The sequence below is a fragment of the Neopsephotus bourkii genome, unplaced genomic scaffold (genome assembly GCF_033783945.1).
Source record: "Neopsephotus bourkii isolate Nb327-2 ecotype Australia unplaced genomic scaffold, CSIRO-AGI_Nbou_v1 NB_1749, whole genome shotgun sequence".
In the NCBI taxonomy this organism is placed as follows: domain Eukaryota; kingdom Metazoa; phylum Chordata; class Aves; order Psittaciformes; family Psittacidae; genus Neopsephotus; species Neopsephotus bourkii.
Window position 1 is genome coordinate 4948705 of NW_026902223.1, and position 19558 is coordinate 4968262.

A 19558-nucleotide genomic window follows, 5' to 3' on the forward strand; every position below is an offset into this window, starting at 1 on the left:
AAAATTACTGACGTGATTCTGGGATATATCTTCTCTTTTAAAAATGCCAAGTCGGAAAAAAATCAGCAGTAAAAAGTTCTGTTAATAACTGAATATTATGACTTTCGACAAAAATGAAATGAGCCTCCCATGAGGTATGCTTCTTTTGAGGAAAAAAATCTTCAGCCTTCAGGGACTTGCAAAACAGAGAATTTGTCCACTGGATAAAACAGTTGATAAATTCTCTTTTGTTGAAAGTTTCAAAGGAATAATAAGTTTTAATTTCACCAAATGAATATGTTCTAATAGAAGCACTGTCTCAGAAAATGTTTAACTGACAAAACCTGTTTTTAAAGCACGCGGCACTGATTTTAAGATTTAATTCTTTTGCTACTCAGAAACTATTAGAAAGGGGAGCTGTACAGATGTGTTCAGGATGTACACTGTATTATTTAATAGGTCCCTTCTACTTCCGATTTCAATAATCCCCTGAAATATTTACGGCCTTGCCAGCACCCTGAATACACAGACCAACTATCTCTTTATTTATCATTGTGCTGCTCCTTCCTGAGCAGCTCTTCGAGAAAGGAAGAAAAGGTATGGTTCTAGTTTATTAGCTGAAAGAATATTAAAGGTATGCTACCCTCCCAACGCAGTACTGTCCCCACAAAGATTATCTGGCAGGAAATAATCTTCTCTTTCTAATACTAGAAGTATAAAAAGACACAGCAGCGTGAGTTTCAGCAAACGCTGGCAACCAGACAATATTCCTGGGGTCAACAGAAGACTTGTATTTTGATATTCAGCCTCTGCAAATGCATTTTAATATCACTAGCCTAATTATCAGAAGTCAAGTTAGCCAGGGTATGCCTACGCATGCTACAAATACATCTGGATTTCAATGTACAGGCATACACCAAAAAGTGAGGGACAAGCCCACACTTATATGTCAACTACTTCAGAACTCTCACGCTGAACTACAGCAAATTATCTGTACAAAATATAGCACTGTTGGATCTTTAATTTCAGGAACAAAACAGTAACAGTCTATATGGCATTAATTCTGTTGTAATAAACAACAAATAATTAGAAGAAAGCTGAATAGTTAACAACATTAAAAGTTCTCAAAATAGCAAAAGTGGTATTTGTGAAGACTTGCTGCTCTACCTTGTTAACTCTGTTTCACCTACGCTGTCAAAAGAATTTGCAGGGACAACTAACACTTTGCTAAACATGCAATGGTTTTGGCAACTGACTATAATATAGTTTAAAAGACTAAACTGAAGAAATGGGTAGATTGCATATTTCAGCCTTTAATGCCTGAGACCTTAAGACTTCGTCCGGTACAAATACCAAAAGTAACTTCACTGTCAGGAGAACAAGCACTAATGGACACTACCACCAGCACCTTCCATTGCCTTCTTTTTATAGATAGATGGTATACAAAGAAAAGTAATACAAAAACTGGATAATTAATCTTCTGCCTGTAGAATCTTCATAATGAAAGGCATAGTAACTACTGTGACTAGCAAGATCAGTATCATAGAATCATAGAATAGTTAGGGTTGGAAAGGACCTTAAGATCATCTAGTTCCAACCCCCTGCCATAGGCAGGAACAGCTCACCCTAAACCATGTCACCCAAGTGATACAATATCACTGAGGGAATAGGAACTTTGGAAGCTATATTAATTTGGAGACCATTTCAGAGGACTTCAGCATGACTACCGTGTGTCAGATCCCAGGCTGGCAACAGATTAAAGGAACATATGGGCAAAAAGTAGTTCAAGATGCACTGCTTGAGTTCCTGCTGAGCAGAGAAAGAGGCTTCATAGCACTTAATGGATACTGATGACTGGGATTACATCAACAAGAGCAAGATTGTATCTTGGATAGAAATTTCAGAGGCAGAGTGAGGAAATTAGCAGTCAAAATACTTGAAAGCTGCATTATGCTAGTGCACATTTCAAAATGCCGATTGCCTGCTATTTTATGAAGAGATAAGCATGTTCCAGGGTTAATCAGATTTTGGCCATTACCAGTACCAAGTATATTTCTTTTCTAATTTTGTAATAGGAAAGAAGAAAATGCTTTCTCATTTTTTTTTTTAGCATGATTTGCACCATATGGTCTACTAAGTGCAGCCAGCAACTACTTTTAAATGCTACAGTTCTTTCACTGATGCATTATTACCCTTTGTACGATGAAAGTAATTTTATGTCTTCAGGAGATGCTCATATTCTACAAAGCAGCAAGGCCTCTCAGGACTTTGTTTCTAAAAATAGCTTACAACCTTTCAAGAAGATGAAGGATGAACCTTTCAAGGGATGAGCTTGGTTATTATTCCATTTATTACTTTCTTATTTGCATTTCTGGATCGGGAGCATCCTGTAGTAGTAAGCACTGGAAAACAAGTTTGGTTTGGTTGGGGTTGTTTTTTTTTTTAACAGAATCCTCACTTGAAGATTTGCCAAACTGATTTCACATAGCTGTCACTCAACCTACACAGCTGAAAACTGATCTGCAGCGTTCTCACCAGGCAATATGTGCTTAGAGATTTTCAGGAATACACTGAACTTCTTGAAACCTCTTGGGCAAAATGTTGTGCTATTATGGATGGAAAATGATAGTTTGTGTGGCTAATAAATAAATATGTAATTTTGACCTGGTTCTCAAGCATGATCTTTAAGAAGGGAAGCAGTTTCCTTTTGGAAGAACACTCCACAACCTTGTCTTTGCATCTAGATTTGTTTCACATGTAAATGAATCAAAAGGTATTCTGGTTAGGGCTTCTTTACTTGATGTTATAGAAAATGAAGCAACTAATGAAAGAGAAGTTCTATTGAGAAGGTAAGATGGCTGCCCAGCTGTACATTTTTATGCACTTAGCAAACTCACATACATTAATTTCAATTCTCTAAGGACTCATTAAGAAATTATTATGTCATGGGCATCTCTGCAGAAGAAAGAAAAACCTTCAGTCTGCAATGTAAAGGCTATTGTATTTTTCTCTTTGATGTATGATATTTATGAGATGCTACATACTTGAGAGCACCCTCTTCATGACAGCCCATCTGGAAGAAAATGGAAGATCACACGGGAAACATTTTGTGAGAATCTGGCATAGAAGACTGCAGACAGAATGCTACTAAACAGTTACTCTGCCTTAACTACTATATTTTGAGCAAGAGGGACAGAGAGAGAAAGCAAGCAAGGTTTAAAGGTTTAATCTCATACACAAGCTTGTCAGAGCCCAAATCTATCTGTAATACTCTCCAAATCAGAATGAACTCAGAAGGATGACGTTCAATCTTTAAATCCTTCTCTGCAGAGCTATATTTAACTCTCAGGTTCACAAAATGGATCCCTGCTGTGGCTCCAGAGCTTTCTAACATGTATCCTACCTTTTACGTACGACACGACTACATGTTAGAATCCAGTTACATTTAGAACTAAGAGTTCTCCTTGCATGATTTCCTGTGCAATGTGATAGAAACGACTCAATGTGACAGAACTCTACCACTGTCACTAATGGAAAACCAATTATCTCCTCTCCTGGCCACTGTTATTTTTATTTCCAACAGTAACTCTAGTTCTAATATTCTGGGGCCTTCTGAGTAATTTTTGTATCTTTATCCTCCATTGGATGTCATAGTTAGCCAGAAATACTGAATAGATAACCATAAACATTGCATGAATATTGTCAAATAAGGCATTTTTTGTATCTTGAAACATTTCCTCTACAAATATATTTATTCAGTCCCTTCTAAATGAATTCTCAAACAATGTAAAAAGGATATTCAAGTCTTTGATACAAAGATTATTGTCAACCATAATTCACCAGCTTTCTAAAAACTCCCATAATGTGTTAGACCATTTCTGTTTTGGTTTTGCTGGATTAGAACTGACATCTGTGCTCAACTACAGGTAAATGCAATCAAAACATACAAATGTTTCAATGATCTGAACTGGGTATCATGTAATAAGCCACAGCTGTTTTTTAGATCTGCAGTTGCATGCATGTATTACAGTAACTGCTCATGAATGAGCATAATTTTTACCAGTGGGAACAGATTTCTGTTAATGACCTGAGGATATACACATATCTCCAAATGAAACTGCAGTCTGCATTCACTCCCTACAGCAAGAAAGTCTTCATTTAGATACTTTGATACATGTAAATTCAGCAGAACAACATTTTGTAAACATGCCCATATGAAAACAGAGCATTACAGCCAGGAAATTCTTCTAACTCGACATGATTTGAGAAATCTTCATATTCCTCACTTTGACATTAATTTTATGCTTTAAGTTTTCCAGGAAAAAATAACTCTGTAATAACCTTCTATTTTAATTAGTTTAATGCAGGTGCATTCTGAACTGACACCAAACCTGCCTTGTCCCTCTGGTGCTATCAATGAGTTATTCTGCCATTTCACATCCAATTTGAAATCAAAATATCTATCTTCTCATTTGTTTCCCCAAGGACATTTCCTGACTTCAAAACTCACATTAAAAAGTCCTTAACAATGCTCTGCTTTTCTAAGAATTTGGAGAAGTCTTCTCATTCTGGTGTATCCTTCATGTCTTGAAAGAAGGACCTCTCTCTCTGTGGTTTAAGATACTGAGTAATTAAAGCTCATATTCCAAAATCCTGTTGACTTAATCTGCATTCACCACTTTTGTTCAAAGCTCATCAAGATCAATGGAAATATTCCAACCAATGAGTTTCAGGTGATGTCTTTTGAGACAAGGAAACCCAAGTCTCTAGAATACCTTGTGCTGCTTCCTCCTAATGTTTAGACCCTGAACTACAGAAAGTCCTCTGTATGTTGTATTTGGAAGAGTGATGAATGATATTAACAGCATCAAAATAACTTCTTACGATTACACTTTCATCAGGTCTTTGTTAGATAAAAACCTGCTGATGAACACAAAAGTAAAGAGACTGTGCAAAAGGCAAAGGAAACAGAAGAACAAAAATGAAAAAAGGAAAACTGAATCATGGTGACTACTAAAACACTGCTCTCAGTTAGCAAGCAAGATGCTAAATCAGGACATTTGACGGAAAAAAGGAGGTATTTATGTGTGTGTGTATACATGCAGACATGCACAGAAAGACACACATGCTCACTCACAGTCTACTTCCAAAATGGCACGGACAGACTTGGCAAGGTCTCTGGCTTCTGCTGCAAGAGCTGTTGTGACAGTAGGTCCAGTCCTTCCCAAACGTGCCAGAAGTGCTTTGGCAGACAATGTTGACATTCTGTCACTAAGCGAACAAAAATTACTATGCATTTGTAAGGTTATAAAAGAAATGGTTGCTTTTAATAAAGCAAAATTGTGTTTCTAGATTGGCTTTGATCTCATTGTATGAACAAAAAAGATTCCCACTATCAAATTGACGAGCTCGCCTCAGAAGCAGTTCTGTCTGTACAATAAAGGTATTAGGAAAGTTCAATTCAAGCAACATTCATGACTCAAAATCCAGTGTCAAGAACTAGTGGGTGTCAGAAAAGTAACTTGCTTAAAAGTGATTTTCATATTAACATTTAAGAAGGGACACTGCTTTAGGGGACCCAATTGTTCTACGCTGCTAACCATATTTAAAACTTAAATTGATATACATGTATTCAATTTATGTATGTGCTACTGGATTAAGGATGATGCAAAACCACTTGGACAAACCTAAAAATAAAATAAAATTATAACCCGCTATTAAGGTTCCTTGCAATTTTAACTAATCCTTAACACATTATAATTACTTTATGGAAACATCCAGACAACCATGGCTATGTAATTACTAACTGCTTTAATTTAATGCTGAGGTTTTTAATGAAGCTGTATCCTGAAAGCCTCATTTATAATTCATGCCATTCTCTCTCTTCCAATAAGATGACACTCAGAAGCATACAGCAAAAAGTAGAGAAAAATAGTTACAAGATGTTTTTTAGAGAGTTTGAAACAATGGTAGAGTTTTTCAACATGAATTTTGTCAGTTCAATATTAATAACTATGTCATTTCATTACCTTAAAGCTGCTGAGGGAGTAGAGTTATCTGAAAGTATTTCATGTACGACCTGTTGGCCATAATCAAGAAGTTAACAGTTTATAAACCAACACAGTCAAAATTTAATACCTTATAATATGATGTTCTATTTGGGTGAGGGGGGTTGGATTTGTAATTAAAGATTCTAGCCTCTTTCAGCTAGAAGGGTAAAAGTAAAAACCAAAATATTATAGCCACTTTAAATGAAGTGAATATAGCTACATCACTCAGTTCCTGTAACATTTCAAAATATTATCAAATATTATCAAATATTACTTTTTCCTCTGGAAAACTGCAGAAATTGATGAGTTTGTGACAATTTAGGTGAAAAAAAGTTACCTGAGCAGTTTAATTTGTGTAGTATAGCAAAACATAAAGATTAAGTAAATTCCTACATGGATCTATACACTTACATGCCACCTTTATTTATAACAATAAAGGGATCTCTGCAAACTAGTTTTAGTCAGTTTATTATGTCCTTTCCTCAGAAACATACAACACCAAAATAAAATACTTCAAGAAAGGAAAGGCAAAGTTACCTCTACAAACTGGAGTAATTTTTCAGTAGCCACCTCAAAGGTCTTCCTAGCCGATTCTGATTTCCGCAGCTGACAGTCAAGCACTGTAACTCTCTTTCTCAAGTCTTGGATATTATCCTGGGAAAGATATTTTAAGGCCTTTATTCTAATAATTTTCTGCTGAGGCTCATGGATACATGGTGTGAATGGAAATGGATGTCTGAAATGTTTAACACACACTTTTCTACGTTCCTGACAAACACAGCTGCTCCTGAGGCAGGTGTACATGATGTGCTAGTAAAGCAGCTCCCACACTGCAACAGGTCTGAGCAGATGTTACAAAGGTAAATTGAAATTGGCAGCTAACACCAGTGATGGGGCTGCAACTTCAGTTTGAACTGATTCATGAATGGATCAAAAACACCAACCTGATAACGGTGACAGTATCTGTCAGCAGCGGGGCTTAAATAGCCAGTATGTGAATAAACTCAGTCTGGTGGTTTGCATCTGTACATCCTTTGGCTAACTGAGTAATTATAGCAGCTCTTTGAGAAAAGTACCCCCTAGTATTTCTCTACACGCACTTGTATAACCTATTGATCAGTGTTATGCATCTACCTGTACTTAAGCTACAGAGGATGTGAGCCTCATTAGCTTAAGTTCTGGAGGCTCAAAGTTTCAGCTTGAGTTCCTAGCACTGTTTGTGCGACAGAACCACGAGTGAAGTCTTCACATGTATATGGGCATATTTGTTTAGCTAAGCTGGCTGCTGAATGGATCATCTACACCAAAATATTCTCCAAATTAAAGAAAATATCACTACCATTAAAAGTAAACTTGAACATCCCTGTAGGTGATCTTGTCTGAAAGCCCACTATCTACTATAAAGTCCTTATAAAAACCCCATTTATTATCTTTACTTGAAGCAAACGAGTAGACACATCTGTTTGTATACACTATGTAAAGCAGCAACATCATGATCACTCTGAATGTCAAAGAACCTGTGGATTAAAACACCTTTTTTTTTGGCAGTCTCACTGGCCACTATTGGAGAAGTGGCTGGCAAGCCCTCACATGGACCTCATTCTTTTATACCAAAAAGAGCATACCACAGAACTGACATCCTAGAGTACACTACCTACTTGATACTGCTTCTTTCAAGTAAGAAGTGCAGAGAATCAAACCTCAACTCAGACATTCAAGTGCTCATTCAGAATTTCAGGAATTCAAGCTAGCGTCTGAAAACCAAATCTCTGAGAAAACAACCCACGTGCTCTGAATTTCTTCAAATTCTGGTATGTATTCAAGTCCTAGAAAACAAACAGTGCTTCGAAAATACCAGACATTAAAGATGGGGCATCTCACCCAGAAAGAAGAACTAGGGTGTGATTCATTTCATCACACACACTCAGGATTAGATGAGAGGAATTCCTCCCTGGGAGCTACAAGTACTCGCTGTGTCGCTTCTTGGCAAGCTTGTGTATCACAGAGCTCAGTTTCAGCTTTCAATACCTTGCAATATTGAACTAACTCTCATGATGAAATAAGACATTTCAGTAGGTTTTCTTCATCAATTCATATGCACACCCCCTTACCATGAAGAAAACAAAGTACACACACAAATACCAACCTGTCTGCACTTGTTCAAACTGTGTGTAGAAAACAGATCTGCAATTATGAGGAAAAGTTTGGAAAGGCCTCACATACTTTATTCCTTAGTGTGTTCTGAAATGCCTCACTGGACATGAAGTGGTCTGAAAATATGAGGCTCAATTAAAAATGTTGTGGGTTGGGTTTGGTTTTTTTTCGGCAGGATACTGTTGGTAGCCTTAAATTATTATCTTGATTAAATCTAAATTTACTTCAGAAGACTACTGGATCTTACACTTATTATTTGCCTAACAAACATACATGAAGGCCATTTTTACTTAAGTACAAAAGCATACAAATGTATGTATAGTCTTTAAAGATAATAAATCTGCAGTCTGGAAACTATTCCACGCTTTAATGCTTGTGATGTGCCATTTTGACCTATGACCCACATATGCTTCCAACTCCTATTTTTCCAACCCAAAGATATATGGATAAAGGAAGACACAATATGCTCCACGTTGCCCCCTTCACTACACACCATTCCAGTTATTGAATAATACAAGACAAACAGTGACCTACTTTGGAAAAGCAGATGAAAAGAAAATGAAAACAAGATACATGACAACAGCAGGGAAACCATGGTAACCACGACCAGTGGCTGCTTTGCTTACTTTATTTTGGCCAGAATGATCTGTGAGCTGAGCCTTCAGCTCTACAATTTCAGCTTCCAACAGGCGAATGACTTCTTCATAGTCCATTTCCATTCCCCGAGCCTGCCTTTGTGCGGCTTCTGCAAGATGAATCCTACTTCGCAGGGCTCTTGCCTCTTCTACAGCTGCCTTGGCTTCCTGTAGGTGATGGAATTTAATTGAGAGGTTACAACTCCACAAAGTAGTACAGATTTAGCTCAAAAGTGCTGCAGTTGGCATTAGGGCTACCTTTTAATATGTATGGTTAAATGGTTCAGCTGTTGATTTTTAAGTGTAGTATTTGCAAGCAAACAATAGGTATTTACAGAGAGAGATGATTTTCCTAATAAATTAAATCACAAATTCTATGATTACTGCAAATCTAATTGAATTAAAGGTTTCATAGAAACACACCTGATGCTGTTAAGCTGCCCATCATTTCCATGCTAAAAAAGCACTTTAATGAGATGTTACTTCATTTTATTATTATTGCCTGAATTCACACTCAATTCACAGTTCACACATCATGTAGGTGGAGTTCTAATGCAAATATTCAGTCCGCACTATTCTCAAGTAAGTGTTGGTTTCTATTTCTCTGCCTAGTTCCTGCTCTTACAGCGTTATCCTGTATTATCACAGAAGAGTGTTAGATAAAAATTACATATAAATAATGTAGTATGGAAAATCAGGATATTAAAAACTGTTGGCTTGAATTCAGCTAAAGTAATCCCTAAATGTCATAAAATCTGATTTCGAGAAGGATATTGCTCAGTTCATTTTACTATTGAGTATTAATTCAAGTTTAACTTTGTTTTGTAAATTTAGAAAGTCAAACTAAAGGTCTGGTGAACAGATGAGTTTACACTAGGAAACAGCAAACAAACTGCTCATCAAAAGTGCAGACATAGAGGCTCACTGGCACCAAAACCCATAAACCATCCTTCCCTCAGCTTTTGGTGAACTTTCTCAATCATTAAAGTTATGAATTGAAATATACAAATTCACAGACCTAAGATCTTCAGTGAAGGATACTCAGGTGAATATTCTACTCCTAGTCTACCTATTGTATCTTATTATCAAAGCTATATCCTGGTTGGGAATGGAATTAGTGAGAAATAGGCAGGGAGAAAAAAAGTAAAACCACTATGAATTCATAACAAGCAGGAAATAACCCTCTAGAAACTAGTGTTGCAATCACAGCTTCTGAAAAAAACTGAATGACCAAGTCTTGCTATTTTTGTGGCAGAGAAGTCATACAACATTTAACAGGTGTCATAACTGTCTAGAGAGGTTAGTGAAGCTTACAAAAGCAGATTTAATTCTATTCTTTCCTAACTTAAAAGCATTTGTTCTATGCAAGCAACATCCTTCAAGTCAGGTTTTCCTATACTTTGTCATAATGTAAAATGATCTACCAATCTCAGATTCTATGACTTTTTAACCTGTACACTGTTAGTCTTAAATAATATATATTTATTTCAAACCATAAGTAAACTAATCTCAATGCCATATATATAGGCCATCATCTTACTAATATTTATGAGGGTTTTGCAATATAATACCTATTTGGATGATTGCCAGGGACATTCTGGTCTCTTAGAAAATTAAGCATAAAACAAGTCATCACACATGTAGCAAAAAGCAACATCATTAGCAAATCCACCTCACATTGGTGTTATGTAGTTTAGAGGCTTCTGCTACAGGAACACAAGTGAAAAGGGATACATTTAAATAACCTTTAATTTGACAGCAAGTATAGTGACTTATTGTTTTCTTCTTTTTACTTTTGGAAGCACAAGGCATTAGATGAGCCTATTCTACATGATGAGCACCTCTACCTTTACACACAGACTGTTCAACAGCTTATCACTGCATGTCTGTCTGTTATCCAGGTTGTTAGACAGCTGACTGTCTGCACAGCACTAAAAGCAGTGCAAAAGGCTATCACTGAAAGCACCCAATGAAAGACCACCAGAACAATCCAGCCCTCCTGCAAGCTGCTCATTGCTGTTCTTCCTCCTAGAAACAATTCAGAGAACGCAGGGGCTTCTGAGAAGTTAGGAATCTATAAGGCAGAGGACAAAATCACTGCCCAGGTAGAGGGAGTTTTCTTGCTGCTGTAAGAAATGGTGTGACTCAGCAGCAAGAAACGCTGGGCCCACTGATACAGAGGATGATGGGGGAAGGTATCCTTCAGCAATAGGCCGGAGGTGGGAAAAAGACTCGGAAACAAAAGTGAAAAGATGGTCTGATATTAAATTGGACTAATATAAATGATCATAGAGGCCTTGACAAAGGGTGGCATTTAAAAAATGCACACATAGGAATTACTTAGATAAACTGGCATCAGAAAGGTCATGGGAAAATTGCTGTAATGAAAAGGGAGGTCTTAATTTTGAAACAAGACATCCTTGAAATAAAGGTTTAATCTCTTATAATCCAGAATTGCCTTCACTCCTCCATTGTTTTTTCGGAAGCCCAATTGTTGAATATTAATTTCTCCATAATAGCAGACTAAGTATGACCAGATTTCAACAGTGAAAGACCTAAAGGAATAATTAATGAACAATGGATTCTTACATTACAATGAAACGATTATTCACACTGCAACTGAACTAGCAAAATTTCCTGACAAACCAGAGCTGTTTGTAGAGCAGGGAGGCACAAAAAGAAACGATACCATCAGGCTTCCCCACCCTACAGTTACTGAAGCCGGCATGGTGGTGATCTTTCTTATACAGATGAGGGGCCCCCACCAGTGAAGAACAGATGGATAACAGCATGCTTCAGCAGCATCTTCTCTTGTCCTGTTCAACTGCTTGCATGAAAGAAGACGCAACTGAAATGGAATCTGCAGCTGCTAATATTTCATCTCTACAAATGCCTGATGGGACCATTTGTCCTAATCTGGTATGAAGCCACTACAACAAATAAGAAACTGCAGACTGGATGACAGCAACTGAATCCTTACAGAATTAATTTCAAGGTACAGATTTCTTTCAAAGCCAGGTTCTATTCTTTCTTGGATAAATTCAAGTTTTGGGAAAAGAGTTTATCAAATTTACATTCCAGCCACCACAAACACTGGAACAAAGGTATTCTTTTAAACAACACAAAAAATTGTAGTTGCAGTTGAATTATGTTTGTTCATTAACTTTACCAAAATTATATGCTGAAAACACTCTTTACAAGAACTTGAGTATCTTTACTATGTATTAAAATAAAAAAAGCTAATGAAACAAAAATAAACCCAATACTTCCTTCATGCATGGTGAAAGAAATCTTACATTGCTTCTAAATCAGCAGCCATTCAAGTTCTGCTCTTCAAAGCACCTCTTTCCCCCTTAGAAAACATACGCACATAATAGCAAATATCAGCCCTATGAAATACAAGTCCAGCAGTACGGGAGACCACAAACAGTACCCTACCTTAACAACCTCTCAGATTTATTATGTTCAGCTGAAGCAATTCAGTGAGAAGTGCACCACAGAAGCTCTGCTAGAGAAGAGATCATTCAGGTTGGTATGACCCAGTGTTTTCAGCCCCAGAGAATACAGTCAAACTCATCCCAGAAGATAAAAGACATCATTACAGATCTCACATTCATGGTGTTGACAAGACTTCAGATACTCTAAAGTGCCTTTCTATGCTTTGTGCCAATTTCAGCTTCCATATGATTTCAAGGAAGACCCAAAGATAGTGCAACATCACAATCTTAAAGTAAAAAATATCAATTAATACATTTTAATTCTCACAGTTCAACATTAGAAAATAATTACTACCTTGTTTCAAATTTAGCACTATTTCCAAAGAGTTTGTTTATGCTGTCAGCTACTGATTCATGCACTGTTTAATGAATTGCTACTAACAAAACATGTTCATTAACCAGAATATTTGCATGCCTGTCCTAATTAAGATGTAATCTCAGCAATTCACAATTAGTTGACAATAGAAAAACCACACAAGATACTCCGAGATATGATGGGTAGCCTGTATCTTCACTTAAAACCTTGCTTTTTCAGGAAAGCAGTGATTTAAAAAGAAAAAAGTTAAAATTATATTGAATTCAGAAGACCTTACGCACATATTTGAGCCAGTTTGTAAGTTTGCTTTTAACCAGTCTCAGTAACGTACCCATTATTTCATTTCACTTCAGCAGGAATGCATCATCATAGGGCAAATAGCCGCTTGTATTCCAAGCAGCCTCTTTGTACTCCAAGTAGCCTATACCATCATGAATCTCTGCGTCAGCACTGGTTCTGAACCATGGAAATACACGTAAAACACTTGAAAATGCACCATGTATAAACAGAACTAAAATTCCCACTAAAGGCATGCTTGTATCACCTAAAATAGTGCTGTAATTACCTATAATTTATTAGTTCTCTTTCATTTGACTATGTGAACCTTTTCAACAGCAGTCACTTAAAATGCTTACTTAGAAAATCAAGAGGGTTGCGCTGCAAGCTGACCTACACCATCCCATGAGAGTACTTGAGAGAAAAGTTAAAGTTCGAGGACCTCGTGTGGTAGAAAACAGGCATTGCTGCCACTTAGAGCATCTTAGAGCATCTTAAACTACCCTTGTCCAAGTCCACCTTCGCAGTTAGAGCAGGTCTGAAGTGAAACACTCGATGCTGAGGACCTGATATCCTTGCTGTCTACATTTTAGAGTTTGTACCAGCTTTAGTCTAGACTGGTAGACTGAACATCTGCTCTGGTTTAGAGCAACAGACTGAACACCCATTAGCGAATGGAAACGAGAGGTGTGCTACTGGCACATACTTCCAGTTCAATTTTACCCCCAAAAAGAATCCATTTTATTTCCCTGCTGTCCACAGTTTACTGAAGCAACATCAGAACACTCTTTCAAACAGTTCTTTTATAGTCAAGGTGATAATAAAGGTGCTGAAGAATCTACATACCTGAGCAAAAATGTAAACCTAATCTTAATAACAGTACACAGATTTTTTAACCTCTATCTTGCATCTTTACATATGGCATCTTATGGAACAGACAGCCATGAGAAACCTACAAGGAATACGTATAACAGTACAGGATAGCAGAAAGGCAGCCAGATCATAGGAAAAAAACAGTTGACAGAATGATATTCAGTAGAAGCAGGAAACAGGAAAGTTACTTGGATTTGAATCCAGGCTACAAATTACATGGGATTTACATATAATTGGAAATTTCCTTAAAGAGACACAAGAAGGCTAAATTTCATATAAAACTCTGATTTCTTCTCGCATTGATAGGTATAGAGACATAAACAAGGCATTCTTCACAAAACACTACCATTTTTTTTCCTGGTACGTATCAGGTACAATTGTCAAGTGTCTATCTGTATTTTCATACTTAAAACTCTGGCTGACATATGAAGTAGTTAACGTTTGGTCTGTAGGACAGGCACACTGTTGCCCAAGAACAGGAAAATCACTTCAAGAACACTTACGACCAGACAGGTACTACTACATTATTACCCAACTCTACCTGATCCATCTTATCTTATGGTTTTCAGCCTCAATTCAACAGCAGAGAATTATTGCTCTAAAAACTTAAGGATGAATATTCTCCAATTCTAATCAAAAGCTTTGTAGTTACAAAAGAACCACTTAGTGTTGAAGTCACTGGGAAAGTACAGTCCATATGAGAATCAAGAAATAAATGTTTCCTTCTCCCACAAACAACAGTAAAGAGGAGAATAATTTGTGTTTAAAGAAACTTCAACATACTTGCTTGACGATCTGTAGCTGCTCTGTTAGCTGTTTCTCTAAATTCATGGATTCAGATAATTTCTCCTGTTAAAAAAGGAAATCATTAATAATCAGGTCTGAAATCAGAGAGTTTTTACTCCTAAAACCCAATTAGCTTTTTCACAACTACAGGTAGCAACACTGAAGTTCAACCAATGTACTGTGTTGTAGCATGTTTGTAGGCCACAACGTAAGTCTGTTATTAATGTTGCATCATCAGATACACACTTATTCAAAAAGCTCTGATGGAAATAATAATCAACAGCTTTTACAGAACCTGTGACAAAGCCAAATCTTAATCTCTAAAAGGCAGTTTTTCAGAGGGTTCATTGATAACTGTTTAAATTCCTTGGGCATTTGAGGATTATTCACTGAACATTTCTGTGAGAGAAGTAAAACACATTTAATTCCGCACCAGGACTTTTTCTGGTTGTGACAAAAGACATTCAGGAGCATAGGACAATGGTCATAGCCCAAGTTATTAAGAAACAACAAATGTATTTGTGCGTTTGGGTCTTACGTGTTTTGTAATGTCTGTGAAAATACGTATTAATTCTGGAAACAGATTAATCTATCCTCCAGTTCTGATTTCTTCCAGAAGTATCAGCAGATGCCAGGAAACTGCAGTTCCCAGGATCACACGTTTCTAAATCAAATTGCTATGCAAATCACTTGTCTAAATTCACTTTTGTTAAAAGTCTGCTTAGACTCATTTCTCTGTGAATCAGATAAAAAATGCCCTAGTATTCAACGTAACAAATCAAATTCACCACCTCCAGAAACATATTGTAAGTAAACAATCTTCGAACACCAGGGCTGTTTGCTTTGCTTTTTTATATATTCATCAAAAATAGCACATAAAATTCAAAAGAAAAATAGTAAATTACTATATACACTCAAAAAGAAATTAGCCTCTTGAGTAATTCAAAGTAAAGGGAAAGTAAGTATTACCTTTAATTTACTCATTTCTTTTAAAGCATCATTTCTTTCTTTCTTAAGTCTTTCCACATCATCTTTCAAAGAATCAGAGGATACAATCTGCGCATATTTAAATACTAAAGGTTAGAACATGTTTTTAACTGTACCTTGCATAATCTTTAACATCTTCTCTTAAAAGGTCATTAGTAAAACAAGAAGAAAATCTTATTTTTACAATAACTTAAAGCTCTGAAAATACTAAAAATGTTTAAGAAAATTCTGCCCAACTTATCCTCCAAAACAATATTTTTCCTGTTAAAAAGGATTAATAATATTTTTTAAAGCATCAAGATGATACCATGAACAGCCCCTGTTTTCTTCAATATTTTAATAATACATGATTTTATTTTACCATTCCTATGCTGCAAATATTCTTTCTTAAAGTCAGCCCTAGAAGAAAGCAATTTTTACTACAGCAGTTGTGAAAATCACTCAACCCAATAGTTGTTTATCACTCACACAGGTAGTTGCAATACGTATTCCATTAAGAAACCTCAGTAAATCACTGTTGTCCGTACTTACAGCAAATTACAGTGTAATTATGTGAATTGCTTTCTGTAAAGTAGGTTGCTTTAAAAAGCTTCACAGGAACTAGGTTATCTTAAAGAACATCGCAATATGGAGCTGTTCTAAATATCTGTCCAAGATTTGGAGTAATCTTATATGTAAGAAACTCTCCAATAGTCTCCTCCCAAAATTGAACATCGTGCAGGCACATATCATACCTGTGAATCCAGGAAGCTGGTAATTTCATTGACTCCAGGTGTTGGAGATTTTTGGCCATCATCTGTAGCATTCAATTGCATAGAGCACAGATTCTTTGAAACTTCAATGAAATCTAAAAAACAGGTTAGATTTTGTTTCTGTATTTCACAAGTTGAGTTTTGCAGCAGTATCACTAAATACAACACACTAAAACCACAATGTAAGGCTACTCTTTTATAAATGCAGCATCTGCCCTCCATTAGATTTCTATAGGAAAACATGACAATCAGACAGAGCTCTCTGAACAGAAACATTTGGTAATGATGGTAAGAATCAAAATAAAAATATTCAACAAAGATCTTGGGATAAAATATCCCTGAGTCAAGGTGTGAAGGAGAAAACAAAAGATGGTGTGAAGTTCACATTCCACTATCTTTCTTGATTTGAAAATCCAGTGTCTTTTTGGGTGGTTAAGTACAGAAGTTATCTTCATATACTAGTGTTTGATGCTGTTTTTCTTAAACTTTAGGAAAAGTGAAATTTCCATCAGTTTTAGCATCAGAACTATCATGTCTCACAGTTTATAAGAAATATTCTTCAATTGTTAGTGTCACCTACCAAAATTGTCATAACCAACAGAAGCGACTCATTCCCATCAGAATTAGACTTAACTAGAAGAAAAATCATGATGATCTGCCTTTCTATACGCGATAGTTGAAATGTTCTTGCTTCTCACAAACTAAAGAAGTTAAATAAGCTGTCAGTGTAGTTCCTTCAAGAAGTCTCTTGTGATTTTTGGAAAAATTAACCTAAATGTAGGAATCTGTGAGCACAAATCCCAACTTTCTCAAGGCTGCTCTTACCAGACAAATTCGTGATTTACTTCCCAGTTACTTAGTTTCAGAATTCCAAGCTTATTTTCATACAGGAGAATAAAAAAGAGACTCAAAGTATCATTCTGTTTGCAGGAGCAACCCAACCCTGACACAGAAGATATTAACGGTTATTATCTATCATCATTTCTATATTCCCACATTTCATTTTTTTCCATGGTAATTAACAAATTGTTACCTCCAAAAGACACTGTTCCTTTAGAATCTTTCTGAAGTTGCTGCCTTAGGGCTTGCTGCTGTTCATCTGTGGGCTGAATCCCAAGATAATTCAATGCCTGGAAGGAGAAAACTTCATTTGGAGAAAAAAAAAGAGAGGACTGGGGATAATGACTGCAGGGACAAGGGGGAGTAATTAAAGAGCTACACTTCAAAGAGCCTTTGTTTCATAGTACACTCTCACTGACACCACTTTTATTACAGAGACACTCTGTGACTTTTCCTTCTAATTGGGAGATGTTCAGATATTATTTAACCTTGAATACGGATGAGTGTAATAAGCAAACCCCTTTGTCCTTAATAACTGCCTTAAAAATCCTGAGGGATATTCAGATTCCCGGAAGAGTTTCAGTAATTAGATTAACAAAAACAGCAATTTGCCCAGTACATAAAATGAGACATCAGCTTGCAACCTAAAAGAACTATTCAAACAGAAAATTTGGTGTATAATTCATACCTTAAAATTTGTCAGCCTAGAAATACGCTCCAGATGTTTTACATGCATCATGAAGGGATAGAAAGGAAAACTCAAGAGATTACAAGTATTTACCCTTTCCAGCTTTTCTGCTTTGAGACGAATAGTAGAGTTCCTTCCTTGCAGCTCATAATCATCATTCCGGCTGGGGGCAGTAACTAAGCAGAAAATAATTAACATTAAATAATGATATAGTTGTAACTCTTCCTTTGAAAGATTTGTTCTGAAGATCTGCTTATTAGAAGGATGGCAGCTAAATGCCCATTTGCCACAAATAAATGTTAATATTTAGATTGACTTTTGTCTTAAAGGACATAATTGTAACAAACACAAAATTTTGAGTATCAATCACTTAAAACTAGTTTTCCCCATCAAAAAGTGACAAGCAGCAAATTAGCAGAAAGAAACCAGAATAACTTTGATTGATCCATCAAGCATATGGCTTACACTTGTGGTATTTTCTCTCAGAGATACACAGTTACTCTGGAAACAGAAGGGGAAACACACTTGTGAATTCTGAGAAAGACCTTCAAGACACACCCTTGGCATAATCAACAGTTCCCCAAAGCGGATCTAGTGATCTGGAAAACACTGTGGAAAGAGAGGGAATGACCTGTTGCCAACTAAGGGCTGTAGCTTAGACTGAATTCCAGTATTTTTTTTCCTGGGAAGGAACTCTTTCTACAAGAACTATCATTCATTAAGCCATCATCCATCATCCCTCTCTTCTCTGGTCCTTACAGACTGCATAGTTTTAGCTAGTTGCATTAACAACTCATGGCGCATCTATTTTATTTCCAACATACCCAAATGATTAAGCTGAGGAAAGGAAAAGGAGTTAGCAGCATCAAGCAGTTCATGTGCAAGGTTTCAGAGTAATTGACTACTTTGTGTATGTGTGTGTCACAGATTTGTTATGTTTCAAACACACCTATGGATACAACACGAGAAGCAGCAACCTTTGAAAGCTTCTGATCACAGCAGGCAAAAGGAGCAGTTAACCATCAATTTCCTCAGATTTTAAATGTGTGTCAATAGAACAAGTTCATTGATTTGGGTTTTTTTCAGAAGAAAATGGAATACTCGTTTTCATTCATTAGTTGTAAGTATAACGTGTATCTTAATTATTTCGTTAATGAACTAGAGTGGTACTGAAAACAAAACCAGCATTTGAGAGAACTAAAGGCTCTTGCAGGTTGAGATTCTCTAAAGGAACAGAAGGAATCTCATAGATTTTTTTTTTTCCCACTTTCACAGCTATCTGTTTCCAAGCTCAAAGTGATTTACATTCTCCTCCTTTGCCAAAAGCATAAACCAAAACATCTTGAAAATCTCTGACACTAACACCTCTCACATGCTATATTAAATTCTGAAGACAGTGGGCTAGAACCTCAGCTGAATTGGCACACGTCCTTTCAGCTCAGAATGAAACAGCCTTGTGTATGAGTTTGGGCAAGAATTTCTCCAAACTATGTTGATTTTTCTTACAGCTCTAAGAAAAAAATTGTCTAAGAGCTACTTTGATTTTTCAAGGTTATCTTTGAAAGTTTATCCTTGAAAAAGGGCAGCAGGAGAGAGCACATAAGGATGCGCTGTTCAGTAAGACTAAAACTTAAAATGACAAGAAACAGTACAAAAAGGAGCTGCAGTATTTCTGCTTTCCACTCTACCAGCTAAGCTCTTCAGATATGTTAAAGAACTGTGGCC

General features: G+C 36.4%; 1 protein-coding gene across 5 annotated transcripts in view; it reads right to left on the reverse strand.

Moving 5' to 3' along the window:
- The window catches only part of STXBP4 (syntaxin binding protein 4), a 69230-nt gene that overhangs the window by 30992 nt on the left and 18680 nt on the right, over positions 1 to 19558 (reverse strand). For 3 of the 5 annotated variants that reach the window (XM_061377427.1, XM_061377426.1, XM_061377429.1), the window contains exons 12-20: positions 17927 to 18009; positions 17339 to 17435; positions 16288 to 16400; positions 15536 to 15622; positions 14564 to 14629; positions 8810 to 8986; positions 6567 to 6683; positions 6009 to 6058; positions 5117 to 5250 (exon numbers count right to left, since the gene is read on the reverse strand). In XM_061377427.1, the coding sequence (XP_061233411.1) occupies positions 5117 to 5250; positions 6009 to 6058; positions 6567 to 6683; positions 8810 to 8986; positions 14564 to 14629; positions 15536 to 15622; positions 16288 to 16400; positions 17339 to 17435; positions 17927 to 18009 (924 nt within the window). The remainder of the gene's footprint in view (positions 1 to 5116; positions 5251 to 6008; positions 6059 to 6566; positions 6684 to 8809; positions 8987 to 14563; positions 14630 to 15535; positions 15623 to 16287; positions 16401 to 17338; positions 17436 to 17926; positions 18010 to 19558) is intronic. The other 2 variants (XM_061377428.1, XM_061377430.1) reach the window with 1 other exon arrangement.